General features: G+C 34.4%; 1 protein-coding gene across 2 annotated transcripts; it reads right to left on the bottom strand.

Moving 5' to 3' along the window:
- Nucleotides 1-333: 333 nt before the first annotated feature.
- On the bottom strand, nucleotides 334-27,607 carry LOC120633192. 2 transcript variants are annotated; one of them, XM_039903329.1, is made up of 15 exons: nucleotides 27,547-27,607; nucleotides 24,770-24,812; nucleotides 23,257-23,286; nucleotides 22,371-22,469; nucleotides 22,076-22,114; nucleotides 21,951-21,980; nucleotides 21,213-21,242; nucleotides 16,738-16,791; nucleotides 16,125-16,181; nucleotides 14,739-14,756; nucleotides 14,125-14,172; nucleotides 10,497-10,514; nucleotides 9,887-9,934; nucleotides 892-915; nucleotides 334-474 (listed from the first exon to the last, which is right to left on the bottom strand). In XM_039903329.1, exons 1-15 carry the CDS (start codon nucleotides 27,562-27,564, stop codon nucleotides 446-448), a joined length of 585 nt encoding a protein of 194 aa, XP_039759263.1. In that variant the 5' UTR covers nucleotides 27,565-27,607; the 3' UTR covers nucleotides 334-445. The 2 variants fall into 2 exon arrangements, with proteins under 2 accessions (XP_039759263.1, XP_039759264.1); XM_039903330.1 differs by having other exon boundaries at nucleotides 883-915.
- Nucleotides 27,608-27,996: the final 389 nt, after the last annotated feature.

Consider the following 27,996-nt stretch of genomic DNA (forward strand, 5'->3'; position numbering starts at 1 on the left):
TACTAGCTGTTGCCCGCGACTTCGTCTGCGTTTGATTTAGTTTTTAAAGTATTCAGTATCGCTAAGCCTTAAAGGGTTTGCTGCTGTCCGCTGATGAGTTCTGTCCTCTATCTCCAACCACATTCATCAGATCTACACAAAGTTTGGGCAAAATTAAACACATATTATAACCTCTATAGTACAAGAATAATTATTTAAATCGGTTATAATTTGTCGGAGTTATGGTGTAAAATTCGCTGGAGGGTTATCTGCTCAGACTATCACTCAAATTCAATTGCAAAGATAAAAAATTTTTTTTTTAGAGATCTAGGGAATTCAATAAAACAAAAGTGATACCATGAATCTTTTATTATCTACATTAGAAAAACTACGAAGGAGAAATCAAATAGGATATATAATTTACAAAATAATGTTTTTTATTTAATTCGGATTAGAAAAATCTTGTTTATTGGCCTCCACGCAACCATGGGTTCTCTGAAATAAAAATAAAACAATTACTTTCATTTTCTTTGAAATAGCAGAGATGGTGAATATATTATGCTGTTAGAATATAAAGTTGTTTTTTTGTATATCTGAAAAAACAACTGTACCTAAGAAGTTTTACATTTTAATGGCATTTGTTTGGAACAGACTTGGCTGTTCATCAGTTTTATCTCTATTTTATTTTTTTACTGCATAGAACATAAAGATGTTATGTATTATCAAAAACAAAATGAGCAAAAAAAAAGTTAAAGTTTGTAATATGAAAAACGAACTATGCAAAGACACATTTTGTGTCTTAGTCGTTATCAAATTGTAAAAGTGGTATACGGTATCGTAGAGGTATTTTTATGTGGTGCAAACTTAAGGAATTATTTTCAATAATAAGAAAATACACTTAACTCTACTTACGATAGTGAAGACCGGGATCGGGAGCTGTAAAATAATGTAAATTGTAATTCACTGCCGATTAATTCTACTACAATATTGTAAATGTGAAAGCGAGGATGTTTGTTACTCAATCACGAAAAAACGGCCGAACGGATTTGGATGAAGTTTGGTATGCATGTAGCCTTTGACATGGAAAATAACATAGGCTACCTTTTATCCCGATTCCTTAAGTAGTTTCTGAGGGAGAAATAAAAATTGTTAACGAAGAAGAAGCTTTAGACCCAATTCTGAAGTCGACGCTGTCTGTCGCACGCGGTCGTCGTCCGTGTTTAGGTATTACGTTTGACAAATCCCGTGGGAAGGGTTTGTTTACCTGGCACAAAAAGTAGCCTATGTATGGAGCCCGCATGGATGGAGTTAACTAACTCGATCGGTTGGTGTAGTTTGTAGACGTCCGGAAGGTATACAAGGGTTCCCCGGGCTTCTAACAAATCTAAGAAGAGGGACATGCCGTGGTGGTTTTTAGTTAGCCCAAGAAAAAAAAGGGCGTTAAATAACAAACAAACACGCTTTCGCAACTATAAATATTATCATGGATTTTAATATACTACCACTAGTTTAGGTACTTAAGCATATGGTAGGTATTGTCGTCTTAAAGAAATCTGTATACTTTCAGCAAAAAGAAATCCAGCTTCTTAAATAACTGTAACCATCCCACTAAAAAGTATTTTTTTAAATATTAAAATGTATCTTGAATTATATGTGATACTTAACAGTAACTAACTTCCAGTCGCGAAAAAAAATATGCAATTACTATCACTGATTTTTTTTTTTTTATAAATAAATATACTACGACAATACACACACCGCCATCTAGTCCCAAAGTAAGCGTAGCTTGTGTTATGAGTACTAAGATAACTGATGTATATTTTTATAAATCATATACATAAATACTTATAATTTACAGATAAACACCCAGACACTGAAAAACATTCATGTTCATCATAGAAACATTTTCCAGTTGCGGGAATCGAACCCACGGCCTTGCGCTCAGCAAGCAGGGTCGCTGACCACTGCGTCGATCTTTCGTCGTGACTTTGATCGGGTGTTCCCCGATGTACCGAATACATCTGCGTAACCTTTTCGAGTTTACAGTCGTAATGTTATGTTAATGCGTAAGCAATGTATATTTAAACGAAAGCAGCAATTGCAGTTGACTTGCTGTAATTTTTCGATGAGTCCCGTTGTCTGTCTCCGAAACCGTTCATCAGAACCATATAATTATGGAGTAAACCGAACAAAAATTAACTTGAATAGAAGCAGAATGCCATGCTATAGTATGAAAATTAATATATTATTATGAAACTAAATTGTAATAATATAAAAATGAATTTTAAAATCTGTCTATAGAAAAGCTATGGTCATACAAAACACACGAATTGATTCCCTCCTCCTTTTTGAAAAAAGTTGAGTCTCCGAAAGCCTTAGTAAGTTCTATATTAAATTTATTTTTGATCATTTTGGAGAAAACCGAACAAAAATTAATTTAACAAAACCGTCTATAAAAAAAGCAGTTATGCCCGAACATAGAAAAAAACATACAAAATGATAACAAAGTCCTTTTTGAAGGAAGTTGGGTCTCCGAAAGCCTTAGTAAGATCTGCATTAAATTTATTTGGGACCATTTTGGAGTAAACCGAACAAAATGAATTTTACAAATCCGTCTATAGAAAAGCAGTCATACGAACTGATAACCTTTTGAAGGAAGTCGGTTAAAGAAAAATGTCATTATTTCGCTAAAGTATTATAAGAAAAAATAACTTGACATCATGTAAATTTACTCGACCAACGAGGTAGTCACAAGAACCGCGTAAACTCCGTATATTCCATCTCAGACTGTGCCATCAAAAGTTGATATGTCAGTCTTTATATCGGTGTCAGCTCTTCACTAATAAAAAAATAATAACGTACCCTGGCTATTTCCTGGCTGATAGAATCCAGAGTCGACATTTTCAAAGCCTGAAAATATTATAGTGACTCAATTATTATGTTATAATACCTTGATTGTATTATGAGATTATATATATACCTGTAATGATTGAGTTTTTTAATAAGCCTAATTAACCTTAGTTTACGCTATTGCTGTATTGTTGTTAAAGAAAATAATAAGTGTGCAATTTTCTCATTATTTGTTTGTTAATTTTATAATACAAGCCTTAAATAATGAAACCAATATTTTTAAAATGAAGTTACTACGTGCCCCACACTAGTTACATCTTACTCCAAAAAAATGGGGTAAGTCGTAACAAGCGAAACTTTCCAATTACTTATACAATTAACTTATTTTAGGAATCGCCTAAATTGAGTTCCTAATGATTTAGGCGATGTCTATAGAAAAAAAGTTTCACACACTCTTAGGTGATAACTATTTGTCAAAGGTAGATGTATCCCTAAGCATATCCTTAGATAAGACTAGAAGTTACTTATTATGCATTGCCTGGTTCGATTTTAGTGAAAACGGACATAAAGTAAGATAGTATTAAGGATCTTCTAATCTAGCCTGTTATAGAAAAACTTTTCTTACCTGGTTTACTTGCGCCATCTGAAAACAATGAAAGTGATTAATAAAATAGATATTTCTTTATATTGTTAATTGGAAATTCATTTTATGAAATAGGAAATTTATTTTTGCTATAATTCATAAAAATTGCATTTATTTGTTAATCTTTCACGCAAAACGAATGGATTGATTTTTATAAAACTTTAAAGTAATATATGTTAGACATCAGAATAACACAATTTAAAAATACATTGGGTAAATTGGTCAAAATATAACAATAATTTGAAGTAAGTCGGTAATATATCGTATTTAGTTGTAAATAGAAGTAACCAGCGTAAAAACCTACTAAGAAAATAAAAGTCCGGTTTAAGTTGCTACACTTGATAACGTCTGCAGCTTTGTTTTAAATATTATACCTTTACGCGCATTTATTTGAAACTGATAAGATGCAATGAAAATCTAATGGAACGGCCCTGAGATACTAATGTCTATAGCTCGAAGCTTGAAAGTATCCCCATTTCCGATCCAAATAAGACTTCACTTGTTAATGTGGAAATTGTGTATTGCATTGTTGCGCAGAATTTTATATGTTACCAAATGGTATAAATTACAGGTTTTAAAAAACCCCTAAAAACTATTTGCAGCGATATCTACCAGGTCTAGTTATAATACCAAACTATATACATCCATACATCCATCCTCACAAATTTTCGTATTTATAATACGCATGCATTCGACCGTTGTCCCATATGCCTTGCGACTTGCTGTTATTTTTGGAGTTATGTCCTTTATCTCCAACAATAGTTATCAGATCTTCATTAAAAATCAGACAATACATGCTTGATAGTATACACTTTCAAATAAAAAAAGAATTATTCATATCAGTTCAAATTTAACGAAGCTATGAAGTAAATGGGGGGGTAAGGGGAGAACGGTGACTAACATCTTGACCGGCCCAATTGTCAACCTCACCTGCACGCGTCAGTGGTACGAATGAATAGCTGATGGCGATGCGCAGCATCGTGGTGCCCCCTGCTGGATAACGGACGAGGCTCTGGCGACCGAACAACGGCGGTATAACTGTAAGCCCAGCTGGGAAACCAGATGGAAGAGGCTTCAGAGGCCTTGGGTTTCAAATACACCCTAAAAGACTGGTGCAGAAGGCAATGGGAAACCACTGCACTATTTTCCCAAGAAAATCACCAATGAATACAACAATAGCGAGTAAAGTTTTGTCATGCGATCCGGCTAACGCCCGGCGCCACTATACCGGGAATGGTGGTGTGAAATGTGCTACCGGCCTTGCCATCGCGAGGGACCAGGCGACACCGCAAGGAATCAATAATTCTGGTACGTTTGTAGCTACAGCATCTACTGCAAAACATGGGTACTCTATTGGAACGTGGAATGTCCGCGGTCTAATCCAAGATGGAAAACTCAGTGTTGTAGAAGCAGAGATGCAAAGAAAGCAAATTAACATTCTGGGTTTAAGTGAGACCCATTGGAGAGGCTCAGGGCATTTTACATCTGAATTGGGTAACACAATATATTTTTCTGGACCGCAGCATGAAAGTAACAGAGGGGTTGCATTCATTATATCAGCACAACTCAATAAATGTGTACTTGGATATAAACCTATTAGCGAAAGAATACTCACTGTAAAATTGAATGCTAGACCTTGTAAACTTAATATAATCCAAGTCTATGCCCCTACGGCCCAATGCACGGATGAAAAAATTGAAGAATTCTATGGTATTTTATCTGAGACCATTAAAGAAATACCCAAACGAGAAGTTACTATGGTTATTGGAGACCTCAATGCAAAAGTTGGCAAAACGGCTAATGATCATCATTTAAGGCGCCATGTTGGCCTATTTGGTATTGGAGAACGCAATGAACGAGGAGAAAGACTATTACAGTTTTGCGGGGAAGAAAACCTAACGCTCATGAATACCTGTTTTCAACACCACCACAGGCGTCTTTACACCTGGATATCTCCTGGCGATCGTTTTAGAAACCAGATCGATTATATTATGATCCAATCGCGTTGGAGGTCTTCTGTACTTAATGCCAAAACATATCCAGGAGCAGATTGTGGAAGCGACCACCAGCTTCTCATGTGTACTTATAAACTTAGGGTAAAGAAAATTCTAAAACAGAAGCTTAAGCAGAATTTAAAAAATGTACACATAAGAAATTTCAAAGATGGATTAGAGAAAGATCTTTCTGCAATGTCACTAATAAATACGGAAAGCTCGCAATTATGGCCGACTTTGAGAGATGTGATCATTGCGCAGGCGTCAAAAAATAGAGTCACAACTACGGCAGCAACCATGAAAAAGCACTTCTCGTTGGAAACAACTAAAATAATAATGGAACGACGCAAATTGAAAGAAAAAGGCCTGGTGACGGTACAAGACCAAGAGCGTTATTCAGATATGAGCCGGGAGGTGCAAAGACAATGCCGCAAAGACACAAATGATCATATTAACAACATCTGCTGTGATCTTGAAAGACATGCGGTGAAAAACGAGACTCGTGACCTTTTTCAAAAACTGCGTGAACTAACAAAATCTAAGATCGTAAAAACATGGGCCATAGAAGATATAGTCGGACACCTACTTAGCGATATAGACAGTATTGGGCCGTTGGAGAGAATATTGCTCCGCACTTTATAATGTACAGAGTTCTGACCTCCCCTTTAAGTGGAACTCCATTGTAGATCAAGAACCCAATATTCTTATCGCCGAAGTTGAACAGGCAATAAAGGCATTAAAAACCAACAAGTCACCTGGTGCTGACAATATTCCAGCAGAACTTTTAAAAGCTATGGGTCCTATTGGAGTCCAAACCTTAACACACATATGTGACACCATTTGGAGAACTGGGGTTTGGCCTGAAGATTGGACCGATTCTGTCTTTGTTCCATTACACAAAAAAGGATCCAAAAATAAATGCTCTAACTACAGAACAATTTCGTTGATATCTCATGCAAGCAAAATTATGTTGTACATTTTACATAATCGCCTTAAAAATTTCTTAGATAGGCAAATCCCAGAAGAACAGGCTGGGTTCGTGAAAGGCAAAGGCAAGAGAGCAGATACTGAATATAAGACAAATCATTGAAAAGAGTCGTGAGTTTACCTGTCCTGTATTACTGTGTTTTATTGACTATACTAAAGCATTTGACTGTGTGCGATGGGAAAAGCTCTGGTCAATACTACTAGAAATGGGAGTACCTCAACACCTGGTCAGTCTAATTGCCAATCTTTATAACAATAATCATTCCTATGTGAGACTTGATGGCAGTTTATCTAAAGTGTTTAAGACCAAGAAAGGCGTGCGCCAAGGTTGCATATTATCACCCATGCTGTTCAACATTTACGGGGAGCATATTATGAGAAAATGCATGGAAAACTGGGATAAAGGGTTTCAAATTGGAGGGAAAAGAGTGGCAAACTTAAGGTATGCTGACGATACTGTACTTCTCGCAACTTCCTATGAAGATATGAGTATATTGCTCAAAAAATTGGAATCTGAAAGCGAAGATCTAGGACTTTCTATAAATCGAAGCAAAACCAAGCTCATGGTGGTAGATCGATCGAGTAAACTTTCCAATATTTGCAGCATTCAGGATATAGACACTGTAGAGACTTATACGTACCTGGGTTCCTTAATCTCTAGTGATGGCTCATGCGTTTCCGAAATAAAACGAAGAATAGCGATAGCTAAGGATGCGATGCTTAGGTTAACAAATATCTGGAAGAATCGTAGCATAACGAATAGAACCAAATTGCGACTGGTACAAGCACTAATCTTTCCTATTTTCCTATATGGCGTAGAAACTTGGACTGTTCGCGCTAGAGAAAGACAGCGAATTGATGCGTTCGAAATGTGGTGCTGGAGGCGAATGCTACGCATACCGTGGACTGCCAAGCGCACAAATGTATCAATTCTTTCACAACTCAAAATTAAAACACGTCTTTCTACCATTTGCCTTCAGCGCATCCTTAGTTATTTTGGACATATCACACGCCGCGGAAACGAGAGCATTGAAAAGTTGATAGTGGTTGGAAATGTAGAAGGCAAACGTCCCCGTGGCAGATCTCCAACCCGGTGGTCAGATCAACTGAGAGAAACTGGTGCCCGTACCTTCTATAACGCAATACAAATGGCCAAAGACAGGACCCGATGGAGAGAGATCTTATATGACAAGATTACTCGCCATACCAGTGATCACGATCCTCAGTCATGAGGGAGCGACTAAAGAGAGAGAGATGAAGTAAAATTCGCACGCGGTCGTCGTCCGTGTTTAGGTATTACGTTTGACAAATCCCGTGGGAAGGGTTTGTTTACCTGGCACAAAAAGTAGCCTATGTATGGAGCCCGCATGGATGGAGTTAACTAACTCGATCGGTTGGTGTAGTTTGTAGACGTCCGGAAGGTATACAAGGGTTCCCCGGGCTTCTAACAAATCTAAGAAGAGGGACATGCCGTGGTGGTTTTTAGTTAGCCCAAGAAAAAAAGGGCGTTAAATAACAAACAAACACGCTTTCGCAACTATAAATATTATCATGGATTTTAATATACTACCACTAGTTTAGGTACTTAAGCATATGGTAGGTATTGTCGTCTTAAAGAAATCTGTATACTTTCAGCAAAAAGAAATCCAGCTTCTTAAATAACTGTAACCATCCCACTAAAAAGTATTTTTTTAAATATTAAAATGTATCTTGAATTATATGTGATACTTAACAGTAACTAACTTCCAGTCGCGAAAAAAAATATGCAATTACTATCACTGATTTTTTTTTTTTTTATAAATAAATATACTACGACAATACACACACCGCCATCTAGTCCCAAAGTAAGCGTAGCTTGTGTTATGAGTACTAAGATAACTGATGTATATTTTTATAAATCATATACATAAATACTTATAATTTACAAATAACAACACATCGCGTCGCTGTAACACACACGTTTAGTGAGCTACATATGCGCTAACTTTACGAGACTCGTGTTGAGGATATTGTTATTGTTTGCTATTAATAGCTGTTCCTTTATATTATGCTAAATTAATGGATTCAGGAAACATGTTCCAGCGTACCCAGACACTGAAAAACATTCATGTTCATCATAGAAACATTTTCCAGTTGCGGGAATCGAACCCACGGCCTTGCGCTCAGCAAGCAGGGTCGCTGACCACTGCGTCGATCTTTCGTCGTGACTTTGATCGGGTGTTCCCCGATGTACCGAATACATCTGCGTAACCTTTTCGAGTTTACAGTCGTAATGTTATGTTAATGCGTAAGCAATGTATATTTAAACGAAAGCAGCAATTGCAGTTGACTTGCTGTAATTTTTCGATGAGTCCCGTTGTCTGTCTCCGAAAGCGTTCATCAGAACCATATAATTATGGAGTAAACCGAACAAAAATTAACTTGAATAGAAGCAGAATGCCATGCTATATTATGAAAATTAATATATTAATATGAAACTAAATTGTAATAATATAAAAATGAATTTTAAAATCTGTCTATAGAAAAGCTATGGTCATACAAAACACACGAATTGATTCCCTCCTCCTTTTTGAAAAAAGTTGAGTCTCCGAAACCTTCGTAAGATCTATAATAAATATATTTGCGGCCAGTTTGGAGTAAACCGAACAAAAATGAATTTAAAAAAACCGTCTATAGTAAAAGCAGTTATGCCCGAACATAGAAAAAAACATACAAAATGATAACAAAGTCCTTTTTGAAGTAAGTTGGGTCTCCGAAAGCCTTAGTAAGATCTATATTAAATTTATTTGGGACCATTTTGGAGTAAACCGAACAAAAATGAATTTTACAAATCCGTCTATAAAAAAAGCAGTTATGCCCGAACATAGAAAAAAACATACAAAATGATAACAAAGTCCTTTTTGAAGGAAGTTGGGTCTCCGAAAGCCTTAGTAAGATCTGTATTAAATTTATTTGGGACCATTTTGGAGTAAACCGAACAAAATGAATTTTACAAATCCGTCTATAGAAAAAGCAGTTATGCCCTAACATAGAAAAAAACATACAAAATGATAACAAAGTCCTTTATGAAGGAAGTTGGGTCTTCGAATTTTAATATAGATATTACGAAGGCTCGTAAGATCTATATTAAATTTATTTGGGAACATTTTGGAGTAAACCGAACAAAAATGAATTTTACAAATCCGTCTATAGAAAAGCAGTCATACGAATTGATAACCTTTTGAAGGAATTTGGTTAAAGAGAAATGTCATTATTTCGCTAAAGTATTATAAGAAAAAATAACTTGACATCATGTAAATTTACTCGACCAACGAGGCAGTCACAAGAACCGCGTAAACTTCGTATATTCCATCTCAGACTGTGCCATCAAAAGTTGATATGTCAGTCTTTATGTCGGTGTCAGCTCTTCACTAATAAATAAATAATAACGTACCCTGGCTATTTCCTGGCTGATAGAATCCAGAGTCGACATTTTCAAAGCCTGAAAATATTATAGTGACTCAATTATTATGTTATAATACCCTGATTGTATTATGAGATTATATATATACCTGTAATGATTGAGTTTTTTAATAAGCCTAATTAACCTTAGTTTACGCTATTGCTGTATTGTTGTTAAAGAAAATAATAAGTGTGCAATTTTCTCATTATTTGTTTGTTAATTTTATAATACAAGCCTTAAATAATGAAACCAATATTTTTAAAATGAAGTTACTACGTGCCCCACACTAGTTACATCTTACTCCAAAAAAATGGGGTAAGTCGTAACAAGCGAAACTTTCCAATTACTTATACAATTAACTTATTATAGGAATCGCCTAAATTGAGTTCCTAATGATTTAGGCGATGTCTATAGAAAAAAAGTTTCACACACTCTTAGGTGATAACTATTTGTCAAAGGTAGATGTATCCCTAAGATCCTTAGATAAGACTAGACGTTACTTATTATGCATTGCCTGGTTCGATTTTAGTGAAAACGGACATAAAGTAAGATAGTATTAAGGATCTTCTAATCTAGCCTGTTATAGAAAAACTTTTCTTACCTGGTTTACTTGCGCCAGCTGAAAACAATGAAAGTGATTAATAAAATAGATATTTCTTTATATTGTTAATTGGAAATTCATTTTATGAAATAGGAAATTTATTTTTGCTATAATTCATAAAAATTGCATTTATTTGTTAATCTTTCACGCAAAACGAATGGATTGATTTTTATAAAACTTTAAAGTAATATATGTTAGACATCAGAATAACACAATTTAAAAATACATTGGGTAAATTGGTAAAAATATAACAATAATTTGAAGTAAGTCGGTAATATATCTTATTTAGTTGTAAATAGAAGTAACCAGCGTAAAAACCTACTAAGAAAATAAAAGTCCGGTTTAAGTTGCTACACTTGATAACGTCTGCAGGTGAATACCTGCTTTGTTTTAAATATTACTAGCTGTTGCCCGCGACTTCGTCTGCGTTTGATTTTGTTTTTAAGCATTCAGTATCGCTAAGCCTTAAATTAGTATAGTAGTATTATATATATATAACATGTGACTGTCAATTAATTATAGAAAAATTATTTGCAATCAAATAAAATGGCGACTATAATTAAAAATCTAAACTATCCTTTCTCTTAAGTTGGAACAGACTGCTCACGGTGTGCCAATTTAATTTAAAATCGGTTAAGTAGTTTAGGAGTCCATCGCGGACAAACATCGTGACAAGAGATTTATATATATTAAGATTACGCGTATTTATTTGCAACTGATAAGATGCAATGAAAATCTAATGGAACGGCCCTGAGATACTAATGTCTATAGCTCGAAGCTTGAAAGTATCCCCATTTCCGATCCAAATAAGACTTCACTTGTTAATGTGGAAATTGTGTATTGCATTGTTGTGCAGAATTTTATATTAGTTACCAAATGATATTAATTACAGGTTTTAATATCTTAAAAACCCCTAAAAACTATTAGCAGCGATATCTACCAAGTCTAGTTTTATTACCAAACTATATACATCCATACATCCATCCTCACAAACTTTCGTATTTATAATATAATACGCATGCATTCGACCGTTGTCCCATATGCCTTGCGACTTGCTGTTAGTTTTGGAGTTATGTCCTTTATCTCCAACAATAGTTATCAGATCTTCATTAAAAATCAGACAATACATGCTTGATAGTATACACTTTCAAATAAAAAAAGAATTATTCATATCAGTTCAAATTTAACGAAGCTATGAAGTAAAATTTGCACGCGGTCGTCGTCCGTGTTTAGGTATTACGTTTGACAAATCCCGTGGGAAGGGTTTGTTTACCTGGCACAAAAAGTAGCCTATGTATGGAGCCCGCATGGATGGAGTTAACTAACTCGATCGGTTGGTGTGGTTGGTAGACGTCCGGAAGGTATACAAGGGTTCCCCAGGGTTCTAACAAATCTAAGAAGAGGGACATGCCGTGGTGGTTTTTAGTTAGCCCAAGAAAAAAAAAGGGCGTTAAATAACAAACAAACACGCTTTCGCAACTATAAATATTATCATGGATTTTAATATACTACCACTAGTTTAGGTACTTAAGCATATGGTATTGTCGTCTTAAAGAAATCTGAATACTTTCGGCAAAAAAAAATCCAGCTTCTTAAATAACTGTAACCATCTCACTAAAAAGTATTTTTTTTAATATTAAAATGTATCTTGAACTCTATGTGATACTTAACAGTTACTAGCTTCCAGTCGCGAAAAAAAATATGCAATTACTATCACTGATTTTTTTTTTTATAAATAAATATACTACGACAATACACACACCGCCATCTAGTCCCAAAGTAAGCGTAGCTTGTGTTATGGGTACTAAGATAACTGATGTATATTTTTATGAATAATATACAGAAATACTTATAATATACAGAGAATTTCATTTCATTTCAAAAACACCCAGACACTGAAAAACATTCATGTTCATCACAGAAACATTTTCCAGTTGCGGGAATCGAACCCACGGCCTTGCGCTCAGCAAGCAGGGTCGCTGACCACAGCGTCGATCTTTCGTCGTGACTTTGATCGGGTGTTCCCCGATGTACCGAATACATCTGCGTAACCTTTTCGAGTTTACAGTCGTAATGTTATGTTAATGCGTAAGCAATGTATATTTAAACGAAAGCAGCAATTGCAGTTGACTTGTTGTAATTTTTCGATGAGTCCCGTTGTCTGTCTCCGAAAGCGTTCATCAGAACCATATAATTATGGAGTAAACCGAACAAAAATTAACTTGAATAGAAGCAGAATGCCATGCTATAGTATGAAAATTAATATATTATTATGAAACTAAATTGTAATAATATAAAAATGAATTTTAAAATCTGTCTATAGAAAAGCTATGGTCATACAAAACACACGAATTGATTCCCTCCTCCTTTTTGAAAAAAGTTGAGTCTCCGAAACCTTCGTAAGATCTATAATAAGCTAGCTGTTGCCCGCGACTTCGTCTGCGTTTGATTTTGTTTTTAAAGTATTCAGTATCGCTAAGCCTTAAATGATTATAGTTGTATATACATATAACACGTGACTGTCAATTAATTATAGACAAATAATTTGCAATAAAATAAAATTGTGACTTTACTTAAAGATCTAAGCTATCCTATCTCTTAAGTTGGACCAGACTGCTCACGGTGTGCCAATTTAATTTAAAATCGGTTCAGTAGTTTAGGAGTCCATCGCGGACAAACATCGTGACAGGAGATTTATATATATTAAGATATATTTGCGGCCAGTTTGGAGTAAACCGAACAAAAATGAATATAACAAAACCGTCTATAGAAAAAGCAGTTATGCCCGAACATAGAAAAAAACGTACAAAATGATAACAAAGTCCTTTTTGAAGGAAGTTGGGTTTCCGAAAGCCTTAGTAAGATCTGTATTAAATTTATTTGGGACCATTTTGGAGTAAACCGAACAAAAATGAATTTTACAAATCCGTCTATAGAAAAAGCAGTTATGCCCGAACATAGAAAAAAACATACAAAATGATAACATAGTCCTTTTTGAAGTAAGTTGGGTCTCCGCAAGCCTTAGTAAAATCTATATTAAATTTATTTGGGAACATTTTGGAGTAAACCGAACAAAAATGAATTTTACAAATCCGTCTATAGAAAAAGCAGTTATGCCCGAACATAGAAAAAAACATACAAAATGATAACAAAGTCCTTTTTGAAGGAAGTTGGGTCTCCGAAAGCCTTAGTAAGATCTGTATTAAATTTATTTGGGACCATTTTGGAGTAAACCGAACAAAAAACATACAAAAAGATAACATAGTCCTTTTTGAAGGAAGTTGGGTCTCCGAAATTTAATATAGATCTTACGAAGGCTCGTAAGATCTATATTAAATTTATTTGGGAACATTTTGGAGTAAACCGAACAAAAATGAATTTTACAAATCCGTCTATAGAAAAGCAGTCATACCTTTTGAAAGAAGTCGGTTAAAGAGAAATGTCATTATTTCGCTAAAGTATTATAAGAAAAAATAACTTGACATCATGTAAATTTACTCGACCAACGAGGCAGTCACAAGAACCGCGTAAACTCCGTATATTCCATCTCAGACTGTGCCATCAAAAGTTGATATGTCAGTCTTTATGTCGGTGTCAGCTCTTCACTAATAAATAAATAATAACGTACCCTGGGTATTTCCTGGCTGATAGAATCCAGAGTCGACATTTTCAAAGCCTGAAAATATTATAGTGACTCAATTATTATGTTATAATACCCTGATTGTATTATGAGATTATATATATACCTGTAATGATTGAGTTTTTTTAATAAGCCTAATTAACCTTAGTTTACGCTATTGCTGTATTGTTGTTAAAGAAAATAATAAGTGTGCAATTTTCTCATTATTTGTTTGTTAATTTTATAATACAAGCCTTAAATAATGAAACCAATATTTTTAAAATGAAGTTACTACTTGCCGCACACTAGTTACATCTTACTCCAAAAAAATGGGGTAAGTCGTAACAAGCGAAACTTTCCAATTACTTACACAATTAACTTATTTTAGGAATCGCCTAAATTGAGTTCCTAATGATTTAGGCGATGTCTATAGAAAAAAAGTTTCACACACTCTTAGGTGATAACTATTTGTCAAAGGTAGATGTATCCCTAAGAATATCCTTAGATAAGACTAGACGTTACTTATTATGCATTGCCTGGTTCGATTTTAGTGAAAACGGACATAAAGTAAGATAATATTAAGGATCTTCTAATCTAGCCTGTTATAGAAAAACTCTTCTTACCTGGTTTACTTGCGCCAGCTGAAAACAATGAAAATGATTAATAAAATAGATATTTCCTTATATTGTTAATTGGAAATTCATTTTATGAAATAGGAAATTTATTTTTGCTATAATTCATAAAAATTGCATTTATTTGTTAATCTTTCACGCAAAAACGAATGGATGGATTTTTATAAAACTTTAAAGAAATATATGTTAGACATCAGAATAACACAATTTTAAAATACATTGGGTAAATTTGTCAAAATATAACAATAATTTGAAGTAAGTCGGTAATATATCTTATTTAGTTGTAAATAGAAGTAACCAGCGTAAAAACCTACTAAGAAAATAAAAGTCCGGTTTAAGTTGCTACACTTGCAGGTGAGTACCTGCTTTGTTTTAAATATTATACCTTTACGCGCATTTATTTGAAACTGATAAGATGCAATGAAAATCTAATGGAACGGCCCTGAGATACTAATGTCTATAGCTCGAAGCTTAATAGTATCCCCATTTCCGATCCAAATAAGATTTCACTTGTTAATGTGGAAATTGTGTATTGCATTGTTGTGCAGAATTTTATATGTTACCAAATGATATTAATTACAGGTTTTAATATCTTAAAAACCCCTAAAAACTATTTGCAGCGATATCTACCAGGTCTAGTTTTATTACCAAACTATATACATCTATACATCCATCCTCACAAACTTTCGTATTTATAATATAATACGCATGCAGACCGTTGTCCCATATGCCTTGCGACTTGCTGTTATTTTTGGAGTTATGTCCTTTATCTCCAACAATAGTTATCAGATCTTCATTAAAAATCAGACAATACATGCTTGATAGTATACACTTTCAAATAAAAAAAGAATTATTCATATCAGTTCAAATTTAACGAAGCTATGAAGTAAAATTTATAAAAAAATCCATCCCTATAAGTTATCCTCTAAGTATCCTATAAGTATCCTATAAGTTTACTCGGAATATCAGCTACCACTATACCAAATTTTATTTGAATCCGTTCAGTAGTTTTCACGTGATGCCCGGACAGACAGACGGACAGACAGACAAAAATTAAATTAAATCTGTTTTGGACTCAGTAGCGATAATAAAGCAACCTCCGGTCAAAATTTTCAAAAATTATTAAATGTACAGTAATCTTCCAGTTACCGTTTTAGTATACTCAACAACATAAGTATAGATTTTTATTTATGACGTTTAATAAAAACTTTGCAACATTGGAATCAATTAGCGTAAGTAGCCATTTTAGTATCAACTTCACTACTTTTGGTAGGCACGCTTTTTAGTATGGTTTGGTGTGTAGTATAGTAGTGAAGGATATTTTCAAGAGAATGTACCTGAAATACATTTAACCTTGTAAATAAATAAAATACTCACGTCTAGGAGGTCTGACATTTGGTTGAGGGGAGATGTAAAAACCAGGGTCTACAATATCTGTAAATAAAGTAATAAAAATGTAATTAATTAATTTAATAGATATACATATGTTAGATACAAGCGATCCGCACCGGCTTTGAACGTGGAAAATTAAAGTATAAATATATTTCTTTAAATAGAAAAAACTACTTTTTGTGTCTTAAGTATGAAAGTTGAATGTTGGTTTAGGCACTTAGATCTACAACTTCTCTCTTTCTCTGAACTCAATCATAATATAAGGTAAGGTATATAATATATCTCATCGTTCGTAAGAAAGGTTATCGTTCGACAGTTCTTGACCGACGACCACACAAAAGTCTTTTAATTTTTTGGGTTAATATTTATTATACATATTTGAGTTAATATAGCCTGTGGCACTCACAAATAATGTGGTTTTATACTTGTAAAATAATTTTAAAATCGGATCAGTAGAACCAGATATTAACTCCTACGTCACACACTTTACCGTTTTATATCAGGATAATGTTATAAAATGTTTTTAAGGTTATTGAAATAGGTATCTGCAGATAATAAATATTAAATTAATGAGTATTCTAAAGTATTCTACACTTGCCCAAATTAGCTCCAGGTTGGCTGAAGCCTGAATCGACGACGTCTACAAGGTTGCCTGTAAATAAGTTCTAATATTAGTTTGTTTTGACGTGTAGATAACAAGGTGGACTATAAATGTCACTACATGGAACGGCCCACTAGGCAAACGCCGAATAGGAAGACCATACACGAGATGGGAGGGTGATACGAGTAAGAAGACCGCAGGAACAAACTGGTTACAAACAGCAAAAAATAGACCAAAATGAAAATCTTTGGAGGAGGCCTTCACCAGGGTCCTTGCCAATTCAATATGAAAACCACTAATAAATTAATTCTTAAATATAATAAAAGAAAAAAAATTGTTTAAACGAAATTGTACTGTAAACTTTATACACAATTTTTTTATTTCATTCTTATAGTTTGTTTGTATGTTTGTAATATTATTTGCATGGAAAAAAAGGCCTTTTTAATATTATTTTATTACTTTTTTTTATGGCGGTAATTTCCTGATAGTATGTGAAAAACCATCGCCTATAAACAGATTTACACTTTGAAGGCCACGCAAGGAACACATCCAAGAAAGTGCCGTCCTGTGTCCATGTCATTTGCCTGTAATTACACAGGCAACTGACCACTCAAACCGGAACACAGCAATTCAATAATGCTGCTTAGCGGCAGAAATTAGCAAGGTAGTACTTCCCCGGACGAGCTATCACAAAAAGTTATTAATCTAACAGTTCTAATAGTATTGGGAAGCCTCTCCCAATAGGAGGTTTCACCCATAATCACCCTGCAGTCGGGGTAGTGATCGCAGTAGATGGTAGAGGTAGCACGACGGACAATGGTGCACGTATATAGAAAAGTCCTATTATAGTGTAAAGGACTACGTAAACGATAAAAAAGCTTGGGTGTAAATTATTGCTCTAACCAGGTTGCTCTTCTAATAATTTAAAATGACATTGTGAGATGGTGATAACAAAAAAAAACAACACCCGGCTAAGTTTGTTGTGGGCTTCTTCTTAGACCGGACGCGTTTGGAACCCTCGTAGCTTTAGATTTAAGTTTACGATTATGGATATCGCCATCATCTCACTACCGTGTAATTCTTATGTACGCATCAAAAGTGCCACCTATGGGTCTACTTGAAGCTTAGTACGATATCCGAGGTAGGAGGGCGAGTGGTGACAACTGTATTCTGATCTGACGTCACCACACATAATATCAGTAAGCTACATTATTTCTTTTTGCAAATCCTTGCTCGGACTAAGTATCTCTATTATAGCTATTGTTCGTAAAATATTTTTACCGGTTTAAAACGATGCACTAAAAAAATATATATTTACCATATCTACAAGTCAAAATTCAAAATTTATTTATTTCAAGTAGGCTTACTCTATAAGCAATATTGAAACTTCGTGTCTGTCTGTATAGTGACTCTACCTACTAGTGGTTCGGATAGAGGATTCTACCCAGAAGAAACCGGCAAGAACTCAGCAGATGCTCTTTTGCAACATTAGCAATTTCATCATATCAACCCGTTACCGTTCAGCTCCCATAATCAGAAGGGGTGAAAGTCGTAGTCCACCAAGCTGACCTAATCCGGATTGGTGGACTTCACACGCCTTTGAGAACAACAATTTACTCTACTTTTTAAAATTCATTTTTCTAGCTTGTCAAACATGAAAGCGGTATCGGATCATTAAGAAATTCATCAATTATATAGTAACCTCGCTGTAATAAATGTGTTTTAACATACAATTAACGATGATGCAGTCTAAGATAGTTGGGGGCTAGACTATTAAGGATATTGTTGGGTTTACAGCTATAAAGATAACCCGTCCTTGCGGTCGTGGTAAACTAGTGGTCCAGTAGTGAAATATAATTATAAGCTTGAACAATGTTTGTTGTCGCACTTCTGGTTGCCGCCTTTCCGAACGGAAACGGTGGCGCCACGTGACAACTATAGCGATGTTTTACGAAAGCAACCGAAGCGCCATAATGAAAAACAAGGATTTGAGATCGAAGGGGCGTGAGGTTAAATACTTTTTGCGGAACAAACGTCTGGCAGGCAATAAATATGCTTGTCAGGCCAGAAGACAGGGCATATTTTATTGGCGACTCGAGTTATAAGGGAGATATTTTCCAAAGAATGTAAAGGTATCGGTCTAATGTAAGGTTTGGTGATAATAAATGTAAATACTTATTCGATGATAACCCATGTGTCCTCTTTTATGTTAAGGTTCTGATTTCAAAGGTATCTTCTAAAATCACAGAATTCTCCATTAATTATTTGCCTATTTTTTCAAACAAATTAAAAACCAAAAATTAATTAAAATGACCATAGAATTATTATGTCACTACTGAATCCTAATAACCTTTGAATGGCCACTGACCACCTTATTTTTTATAGTAATAATTGACGGGCCAAGCACATGGCCAACCTGATCGTAAGTGGTAACCTATCGCATAAAAAAAACAGGCAGGCTATGCGAGTGACTCCCGAAAATTCCGCCCTATGCCCATCAATCTAAAGCGTAGGTGTTTTTAGGCCTCAGGGCCTGTTATTACACCAGCAACAACGCCAATGACAGTAAAACTATTTTTTTTTATATTAATAGCAGGCAAACGAGCGATTGGGTCACCTGATGATAAGTAATCACCGCCGCCCATAAACATCTGCAGCACCAGAGGAGCCAAGGAATTTGTTTATCCGCCCCTTGAATAACCCTAGGTTGCAGGCAGTTTAGGGATCGCTATTTGTATTAAAATTATAATATAAAGTCGACAATACAAGGCTGTCTTTCATTCTTGGGCCGCGGTAATTCAGATGTATTCTAAGAGATGGCGCTGATTTAGTTGTGGGTAGAATAAGTAAAAAATAATTAGGTACTGCAGCTATTGCTAGTGGAATAGGACCGCGTGCTTTCATTTATATACATTGTCACCGCACTGTTTTATGGAAGAGATAAGCACAATCAAACTCAGGATCCCAATGAGTGGCATGCAAGTGAATTGACATAAAAAAATAAACGCTCATCAAAATAATTTACCTCCTCTACAAAAATATTTAAAAAATACTTATTTCACATATAGCTTAATAACTTAAATAGTTTCTCAAAACTAACTACTCAAACTCTTTTTATATTTATCAATGGTATTGTTGTATTTGTGTAATCTGGTTTATGTATTAGTATGTTGATATTTGTATGTATGTTCAAAATAGTGTACCCCACCTATTCTTTTTCATAGTTTTCCTAATCCTAAGGTTGTCTGGCAGAAATCGCTACTTAGCGATAAGGCCGCCTATTGGATCCTGCTTCATTCTTCATGTGTTTGTTCTTTTTTTTCTCGTTTTTCTGAGTGGTGTACAAATAATGAAATATTTTTTTCTTTCTTTAATAACTTTATTTAAAATTGTCACCTTCATCAATTTCTCTTTTCTGGCCGAGCCATCAATTCTGGCAATCTATTAACTGGGCCCCTCGATACAGGTCGCCTAGTGTGGGGCCCACAGGTTATCAATAATGAGAGGCATATATCAATTTAATGTGCATTCAGCATTACAAATATGTTTACCAGTTTATGTGAAATTGTTTCACTTCTGGTGTTGTATCCTATTATTTTTCTTGTTATTGTTGTATTGATATTCTGTGTAACCTTTTTGATCCAATAAAATATTTTTAATATTATTATAGCTGTGTGGAATAAGTATTCGTTTTTATATATTTTGTATTCGTATATAGTAAGTTTTTATATTAAAAAATAAGAAAGGATGAAAAACCTTCTAAGTTCAATTTGGACTCCCAAACTACTGCTACTAAACTTCTCTATTGCCGGATTTGCTGTTACAAAAATTCAAAAAGTGTTGCTGAATCGATCATAAAATACGGTCCGCTGATTGTCAAAAGGGCAGGCAGAAGGGTAGGTAATTGAGTCCCGTTGGTACACCCTTCGGGTACTGAACCCTAAAAAGTAATGTTTTAGTGATAAAACAATACTTTTACTGATAAAACAAAACTTTTTAGTGTTCCGTACCCGAAGGTTTACCAACGAGACTCAATTGCCCATTTATTATTATTCATTTAGTATTGCTTTATCACTAAAACAATACCTTTTAGGGTTTCACAATAGTACATTTAAGTCTATTATTTCATAAATTCTACATTTTTTCTAGTTTGCATTAAAAAAAAACTATGTTAAAGTAGATAAAATCTAATACTTCTTCGAACCCAAATAAACATGAACTTTTCAAGATACTTTTATAATTTGATGAGCGTATCAAGCTTCAGTCAAGTGTCAAGCTTATAGGACAGTATTAGCATATTTATAAGAAGCGTTAAAATTCAAGGCGTAAATAATTATTATAATTTACAATTAAACCATTCGACCGGTACGCGAAGCAAACAAGCCTTAATTGTGGTGATTTCAATGATAATTACTTACCTACTTGTGATTACTTACTTTAAAATAATTTTGCTGTTTAATATTATAACATACCAGGTGCGGGGTTGTTGTCGACTACGCTTACTGTAATGGAAGAAAATTAATCAATTAATGAATAGAGCCAGTCAAATCAGAGCCGAAAGGGTAAGACTCGGCTTCCCATTCGGGCGTTATTCGTGGACTTCGAAGTTAGTAACAGAAATAACCTAACCATTTTTTAAGCTTGATTAACACATTTCGAGGTCGAATGTAGTCAGGCATTATTATGGCAACAGCTTACTTTACTTTGAGATGGTGATAACAAAAAAAAATACTCGGCTGAGTTTGTTGTGGGCTCTTCTTAGACCAGGGCGCGTTTGGAACCCTCGTAGCTTTAGGTTTAAGTTGGCGAACGAAGGTATCACCATACACCATTACAATTATGTTAACATATAATATGAATGAACGCTTGATAATTGCCTGTTATAGGCCTACATGAATAAAGAAGTTTTGAATTTGAATATGAATTTGCTTCAAGGTATTAGGTACGGTATTGGTATTGGTACGGCTTCTATTAATTACGTGGTATGGTAAGGTGGTCATACGCACACACTTATACGTGGGAATTCGATTTTAAGTCATTACAATCAGGGTCGCCAATTTTTCTATTTCAATGTGCAATATCTTATATTATAATTGTTTTTTTTAAACGAGTATTAGTGGCACTTTTCATTGTACCCCTTTTCTATTATATAATCCAGATTTTTTAGGTTAAATACTTAAATAATAGTTAAAACAATAGTTATAACTTACCGCCATTTACGCTGTTGTCAACCACTTGAACTGGAATAAACGAAAACAATTAATCTATGTTAAATTCTTATAAAATTAATTTATTAATATTGTTTTATATTATTAAAAAATATGTATATATATACCGGGAGTTGCCGCAGGAGTATTATTGTTGACTACTTTTGCTGAAACAATTTAATCCATTATTTGGTTAAATGAAAATATAACATAAATACAATTCGGTCATAAAATATAATATCGTATGTAAAAATAATAATGACACTAATGCAAATATATAAGTACGGACAGTGGCTCTGGAATTTTACTCATTAACTTATTTATTTATTCAAAGCATAGCACGGTATGCATTGTATGCCGTATATTAAAGTAAATATATTTCGATTTATATCACTTGAGGTAAATCAAGTGTAAAAATTCTACCTCTTAGCTCTGAAAGAAAGTTTTTCGCCTCCTCGATCCTAGACTTCAAGGAAGCAACACCATCTCGTATTCTGTCAGCAAACTCATCTGCACCCGTCACTGTAAACATTTCAACAATTTATATAGTTTTCACAAAATATATGTTAGTGAGTAAATAATCTTGATATAAAAAATTACAAAGCTACCAACCAACCTGTAACGAAAGTTTGAAGTACATTTTTGTTCGTTTCTTTCAACTCTTTGTTGCAAACACAAAAACTACAATGCAAAAAGGAAAAGAAACTACACAGAAAGTTAAAAACTCATTAAATGGCTGTGCAAAGGCGGTCTTATCGCTAAAGCGAACTCTCCCAGATACTTTAAGGTAAAAGGAGTTTCTAAGAAATGGGGTATAATAAATAATAAAATACTTAGTTATTTATTTAAGTTGGGTTTTTACTTAGTTATTTATAAGCGTTTTGGAATAAAATAAGAACCTTATGTACTTCAGCTTTGTTCTATTCAATTTAAAAAAATTCATGAAGATCCTCGGTCGAAAAATGACGTAGGATAGACTTTAGGGACATTTTCTTCATTAAAATTAAAATACTTACGTTAAGGACGTTTTTAAAGTACTTAGGTTCTTTTGTCATAAAATACTTGTGGAGTACAATTATTACAGTACAGTACATACAGTATTATTTGTTCATGTTATGACGTTTAGAACCATGGAGGCATAGGAGGAAAGAGGGATAACCTGTGATTCTTGACATTTTAAATAGCTAAGTAAAAATAGATAATACGGCAAAAGTGCAACTGGTGGATTTTAAATCTACTATTAAAATAGTTATTACTAAATTAAAATAGTTCTTATAATGTAATGGACGTTTGTTATATTTTTACTTACCAGTTTCAGGATTTTGTTCAACTACGTTCACTGAAAGTGAAATAATATTGTGATTAAATCATTCAAAAATCAGTACGAAATACGAATGAATGCGTTAAGCTTAAAATATAAAGGTATTTGAATGAGATATTGAAGGGTAAGGAGCGTCAGAGTAATTAGTCATAGAGTTTGCGGTGAAAGTTATACATCTATACACCTAGATACTTAACATAGTTTTAAGCCATGCAATACAATATTATTGATAAGCGCTTGACTGCTATCACACCTGTTGGTAAGCGGTGCACGCTTACCCAGAAGATACCTATTCATTCTTCATTTTAGGGATACCTACTCATATTAGTTGTTGGGGAAAATAATAGCGACGTTGTGAGAATTCACATAAACTAACGCCAATCTAACGTAAAAATTTGACAACACCATGTGAATTTTTGTACCCAGTTTATACAAACGCGAGCCATAAAACCACTTGAATTGAATTGAAATTTGATAGATTTACATTACTCCGAGAAACTATAACTTAGAAACAAGAAAACGAAGCGTAAGTGCCCATGGGATTTTTACTAATGTGTTAAATCGCTGTCAAGTTTAGATTGCGGTCATCGTTCTTGGGCTAGATGCAATATTGCGATCATATTTCGTGGGTTAGTTCCTACAACAATATTGTGATTATTTTTCGTGTGTTGGATCTTACAATATTGCGATTATCTTTAGTGTGTTGGATTCCACAATAAGTCGATCATCATACGTGGGTTAGATCCTACAATATTACGTTCATCTTTCGAGGGCTAGATCCTACAATAATGCAAACATGGTGGGTAAGATTCTACAGTAATACGATCATACTTAGCGAGTTGGATTCCACAATAATACGATCATCATACGTGGGTTAGATCCTACAATATTAAGATTTTCTTTCGAGGGCTAGATCCTACAATAATGAAAACATGTTGGGTAAGATTCTAAAATAATACGATCATCCTTGGCGAGTTGGATTCCACAATAATACGATCATCATACGAGGGTTAGATACTACAAAATTAAGATCTTCTTTCGAGGGCTAGATCCTACAATAATGCAAACATAGTGAGTAAAATTCTACAGTTATACGATCATCTTTAACGAGTTGGATTCCACAATAATACGATCATCATACGAGGGTTAGATACTACAAAATTAAGATCTTCTTTCGAGGGCTAGATCCTACAATAATGCAAACATAGTGAGTAAAATTCTACAGTTATACGATCATCTTTAGCGAGTTGGATTCTACAATAATACGATCATCATACGTGGGTTAAATCCGACAATATTGGTATCATCTTCCGTGGGTTAACTACTGAATAACAGGTAGACAAGTCATTTGATTTCTCATTACTTCGTTATACATTTAACTTATACTACCATCTAGTACCTACTACGTATTTTATTTTAATAGTTATAAAAACTACCAAATATAAATCGTATTTCGTAGATCTGTTTATGGTAACTGTATTTTTTATGAATATTTACGAACCTCCTCGCGATGCGACTATCGCAACCATGCCGAAGAGAAACACCTGGAAGAAAAAAAACTTATTAGTTCAATTTAAATAATAAAAAATAAGAAACCGCTATGAGCTTGAGTGGCAAATTTCTGCGGGTGTCCTCAGTGGCGTGCATTGAGGGTATGCAGATGATATACAATTAAGAAAATCATCACTACGAGTTATATATAGGTACTTAAGGGTAGGATTTTTATAACTCTTAGAGTCTTACAATGCCTATCTTTAAGTTTTTTATAATTCGTACTGGCGATTTTATTCATTTATATCATCTGCATACCCCGTGCATACCCTCTATGCACGCCACTGGGCGTCCCAAAGTCCCCGAGTGATTTATACTACGCCAAAATATGTGCGTGTCCATCATAATTAACGTAGAAATATACGAGCGTGTCGAGAGTCTAGAACGGGCAGAATAAATTTTGTCTAAAGGAAAACGATAAAATGTTTATCCCCTACCACAGTTTTAGCCATTCTCCGAGTTTGGGAGCAAAAGTGGAAATAATACACAAATACTAGCTGCTGCCCGGTTTCTTCGTTTATTACGGTTTTTCAGCAATCTATCAGGGAACCGTTAATTTTCCAGACCGTCTCCGTCCTTTAAACTAATTCTTTGGCAAAAGTCAAGTTGACTGGTTGCTTTTAGTGCTGAAAGTAAGGACGAATAAGCAGGAGACATATGTGTTATATTAAACGGGGGTAAACATCTACATTTCCCTGTAGCCGTGCTTTGACAGATGGACAAGTAAATTTCATACCTTCTGTCTGTTGTACAACCACCTTGTTGTTGCCTTTTTCCGGAATTAGGGTATCCAAACAAATGTAAAGAATATTTATTTGCTCTCAATAGTAGTTCTAGAGATCGAGTTCGCGTTCAAACAAAAAAAACATTTTATACCATGTGTGCATTGTACAACCTATACCCTTTTTCAGGAATTAGGCTGTCAAAATATAAAGAATATTTATTGTTTCATGATAGGAGTTCCAAACATAAGCGTTCAAACAAACAAAAAACGAACTCTTAAGTTTTATTATTAGTAAAGAATGTTTAAAAAGGTAGCTAGCTGCCATTTTATAATCAGCTGACGCAATATGTATACAATTTTTTCGCGTACCTATATATCTACCTATTAATCCGAGATAAGTTATTCATATCCGGAAAACTGACGTGGCCAATGTTATCATTTCCCACCATTATTGAATTATATTACTTATTATTAATGGTCTTATAATTATTATTAATAATAAGCCATCCGAGTTTTTCTTTTTATTAATTTTTAATTGTGAGTTTATATTTTTCTTGAGACAGGTCATCCGGGGAAGTACTACATCATGGTGGCGCTTGCATTTTTACGTGATGGCAACATTACAGTAAAGTTTCCTGTAAAGGGACTGAGTTTCTAAGACAGCTTCATAAAATAAAGTAAAAAGATATTCCAAAAGCATTTTTTTTATTTTAATGTTTTAGATCACAAAAAGAAAACGTAAATGTAATCTCATTTGACTTATCTTTTCGGTCCACTTTCCTATGTACAGGCAAGTTATTTTTATAACGCAAAGAACTATAGGAGCCTCGTCCGCTTGTATCTACTTATTTACCGGGATAAAAAGTAGGCACTCTACGGTTCAATTTCACAATCTTTATGAAAATAACGTCGATTTCGACAAACCAACTCTTTATATAGTACACAAACCAACTCTTTAACAAGTGAAACACACATTGATAAAATAGTAACGAAATCGTACGCCTTCATCTTACACTTTTCACTAAGGGATTGTTTTTAGTCTTTCGTGGTTCACCCACTCAGTTCTTGGTTATTTGCGATCGAATCCTTTCAAAAGGCTAGTGGCTTGATCCAATAGGTAGTTAGTTACATTGAGATCGTAGCTAAGAAGGAAATGGCCGGCTTTATCCGGACGCTTGGCAACGCTAGCTATAGGTTAGAGAGCATATGTTATAATACATAAGGCCTAATAGAGTATAAGGTTTGACGGCCGATTGGCGCAGATTGCAGCGACCCTGCTTTCTGAGCCCAAGGCCGTGGGTTCGATTCCCACGACTGCAAAATGTTTGTGTGATGAGCATGAATGTTTTTCAGTGTCTGGGTGTTAATATGTACATATTCTAAGTATTTATGTATATTATTCATAAAAATATTCATCAGTCATCTTAGTACCCATAACACAAGCTACGTTCACTTTGGGGCTAGATGGCGATGTGTATTGTCGTATTATAAAAAATAAAAAAAAGATTCAAGCTTTAAAGAACCGTGGTTGTTTTTAGGTCTACATCACTCACTCATTCTTATGACAGAGGATGCTTGGACCCACCTGCAGGGCTAGCACATCCACTAGATAAAAAAAATTATATTCCCCGATTATAACGGGGATTTAATTTGCATGTCCACCTGCTAAAGCATGGGAACAGGGAATAGGAGAAGGATATCCCTGTTTATTATTACACATTTATTATTCGGACATTATTTCCACTTGTGCGCCAGTGCTCTGAGAGTTGATAAAGCTGTGGGACAAGATACATTTTTATCCTTTCCCCGAGGATATAATTGATATTGTGCCCATGCTAGCCGTGCTATGGGATACTAAACGGACTCATGATGATAACACATATATATAAGGAAGTATTATTGAACCATATTAATCCAATTTGGAGCCACTCTTCAACGTTTCTTGCACCACGAAGGTACATAATATAAAATTAAGAAGATTATAAATATGTTTTGGTACATACCGCAATTATAGCCTTCATGATGACCCAAATCACTGACTATGGAACTATGCCAAAATTCGAATGATAAGTGATGCGACATTTTTTGTCTCGTGTCTTTAAATACGTGGCTTTAACAGTCTGTGCAAATATTTGCTGTGTAATTATAGTTGGAAGAACAAATTATGTTTTTGTTTAAAATGTACGTAGCATGTACCTAGGTATAGTAAATATCCTAAAGCCGTCATAGTTTAAAGAATTGAATTTGCAATGAGAACAATGTCAATATTTTTATGCTATTATGTTCGTGGAAAAAAAATAAGCGTCTGTACTGTGGACACCTAGTTAGTTTTTTTAAGCGCGAAGTTATAATTAGGTATAGACTCTATAGAATAGTCATAATTTCGATCTTCCTTTAAGGGGGTCGGAGTGAGAGGTATGACCTCCAACTTTTCAGTATTTTTTTTTTATTCA

The sequence above is a fragment of the Pararge aegeria genome, chromosome 21, assembly GCF_905163445.1.
Source record: "Pararge aegeria chromosome 21, ilParAegt1.1, whole genome shotgun sequence".
Taxonomy (NCBI): domain Eukaryota; kingdom Metazoa; phylum Arthropoda; class Insecta; order Lepidoptera; family Nymphalidae; genus Pararge; species Pararge aegeria.